The following is a 1,924-nucleotide window of genomic DNA, read 5'->3' as shown; positions in this document are numbered from 1 at the left end:
CCGGCCCCAGCGGGCTCACGCGCCAAGCGCCCACGGTGCAGCCCAAAAAGGGCAAGAAAGCCTCCAAAAAAGGAGCGCTTAAGAAGAAGAAGACTCGGCCGCCGACTGGCGTGAACACAAGGTCCTCCCCCGTCGCCCCCGTAACATCAGCAAATACCCTTCCTCCGCGTCCTCCTAATCCGGACGCTCTTGAGGAAAACTGGGTAACGGTAGGGAGAAATGGAAAGGCGCAACGGCACAAGCCGAAAGCGGCCCCCGTGCAGGCATCTACATCTGCGCCTGCACCGCCGCCGCCGCAGAGACTAAAAGTGCCGAGGGGTAGTGCTGTAGTTGTGACGCTCACCGAAGCAGCCATCAATAATGGGCTGACGTACAGCGGCGTCCTCAGGGAAGCAAAGTCAAAGATCGACTTGAAAGAAGTGATAGGCGTCGAAGCGGTGCAGTTCCGTCGGGCGGTTACCGGGGCCACTATCATCCGCATCCCCGGCGCCACTAGCGCCTCGAAGGCTGATGTCCTGGCGCAGAAGCTTCAGGAGCTTTACCGCGATAACGGTATCAAAGTCTCCAGACCGGAGAAATTAGTGGACGTTAAGATCGAAGGTCTGGACGACTCGACGACACCTGAGGAGGTAAAAGCGGCAATCGTTAAAAAAGGAGCATGTGCGGGCGACCAAGTGAGAACTGGCCGACTCCGTCTGAACAGGTCAGGGCTACACGACATCTGGGCCCAGGTCCCTGTTGCGGCAGCAAAGAAGCTGACGACGGGCCGTTTCTTGGTGGGCTGGGTGGCCGCAAAAGTCACCATCGGCAGACCCAGGGAGCTGCGATGCTATCGCTGTCTGCAGCAGGGGCATGTGGCCAGCCGCTGCGATGCGGAGGACCGCAGTCGGGCCTGCTACCAATGCGGACAGGAGGGTCACAAGGCCGCGTCCTGCCCGTCGCAACCGAACTGCATTCTGTGCACGGCGGCGGGCAAGGACGCAAAACACCGATTGGGAAGTGTCAAATGCTCGGCACCCAAAAGAACGGTCCCAAGAAGAGCACTAGTTAATGTAGCGAACAGTGCGCCCCCACCGAGCGGGGAAGAAATGGAAGTAGTAGAAGTCGCTCAAGATTAATGGCCTTACGACTTCTTCAAGCAAACCTCAACCACTGCGCCAGAGCCCAGGATTTGTTTATCCAAAGCCTGGCGCAGTGGTCAATAGACTTAGCGGTGACATCTGAGCCATACCTGGTCCCGGACAGAAACAATTGGGTGGGGGATCTTAACCAACTAGTCGCGATATACGCAGGCGGCAACCCCCCAATTGTTTCTCTCAGAAGAGGAAGAAGTTGTGTAGGAGTCAAACTTTCCGGCATCGCCTTAATCGGTGTATACTTCTCGCCAAATCGTTCGTTGACGGACTTCGAGGAATACCTAGACGAAGTCAGTTCTTTCGTCCAGTGGGGAAGACCGCTCGCGGTTGTCGTGGCTGGGGACCTGAATGCGAAGTCGAGGGCATGGGGATCCTCCGTCTCGGACAGCCGCGGCGAGGTTCTATTATCATGGATGGCGCAACACAACCTGACGCCACTCAACACGGGCTCCGTACACACCTGCGTGCGCATGCAGGGCGGGTCTGTCGTAGATGTCACCCTTGCGAGTCCCGCCCTGGCATGTCGCGTACGGGACTGGGAAGTGTTGACTGAGGTGGAGACGTTGTCGGACCACCGCTACATTCGGTTCGATATTCTCCCCTCGTCAACACCCCCGACCAGTCGGAGCACCGTCACTCCCCCGGAGTTTGGAAGGATGTGGTCACTGAGATCCTTAGACCGAGAGGCAGTCGAACTCGCCGCCATAGTGGGGACGTGGTCTTACAGGATGGAGAATAAAGACGTCGACGACGGAGTGCGTTGGCTTGGCGAAGTCCTGGCGCACATC

General features: G+C 58.0%; 1 protein-coding gene across 1 annotated transcript; it reads left to right on the top strand.

Moving 5' to 3' along the window:
* Nucleotides 1-1,117: 1,117 nt before the first annotated feature.
* LOC106121560 (uncharacterized) lies at nt 1,118-1,891 on the top strand (the record flags this gene model as incomplete). Its single annotated transcript, XM_013317272.1, has 1 exon — nt 1,118-1,891. A coding segment is annotated over exon 1 (774 nt), but the record flags the coding sequence as incomplete, so codon positions are not given.
* Between the last annotated feature and the right edge of the window lie 33 nt (nt 1,892-1,924).

The sequence above is a fragment of the Papilio xuthus genome, unplaced genomic scaffold, assembly GCF_000836235.2.
Source record: "Papilio xuthus unplaced genomic scaffold, Pxut_1.1 DF826940.1, whole genome shotgun sequence".
Classification (NCBI taxonomy): domain Eukaryota; kingdom Metazoa; phylum Arthropoda; class Insecta; order Lepidoptera; family Papilionidae; genus Papilio; species Papilio xuthus.
Note: the sequence above shows the minus strand (reverse complement) of the source record. Positions and strands in the feature narration are given on the sequence as shown.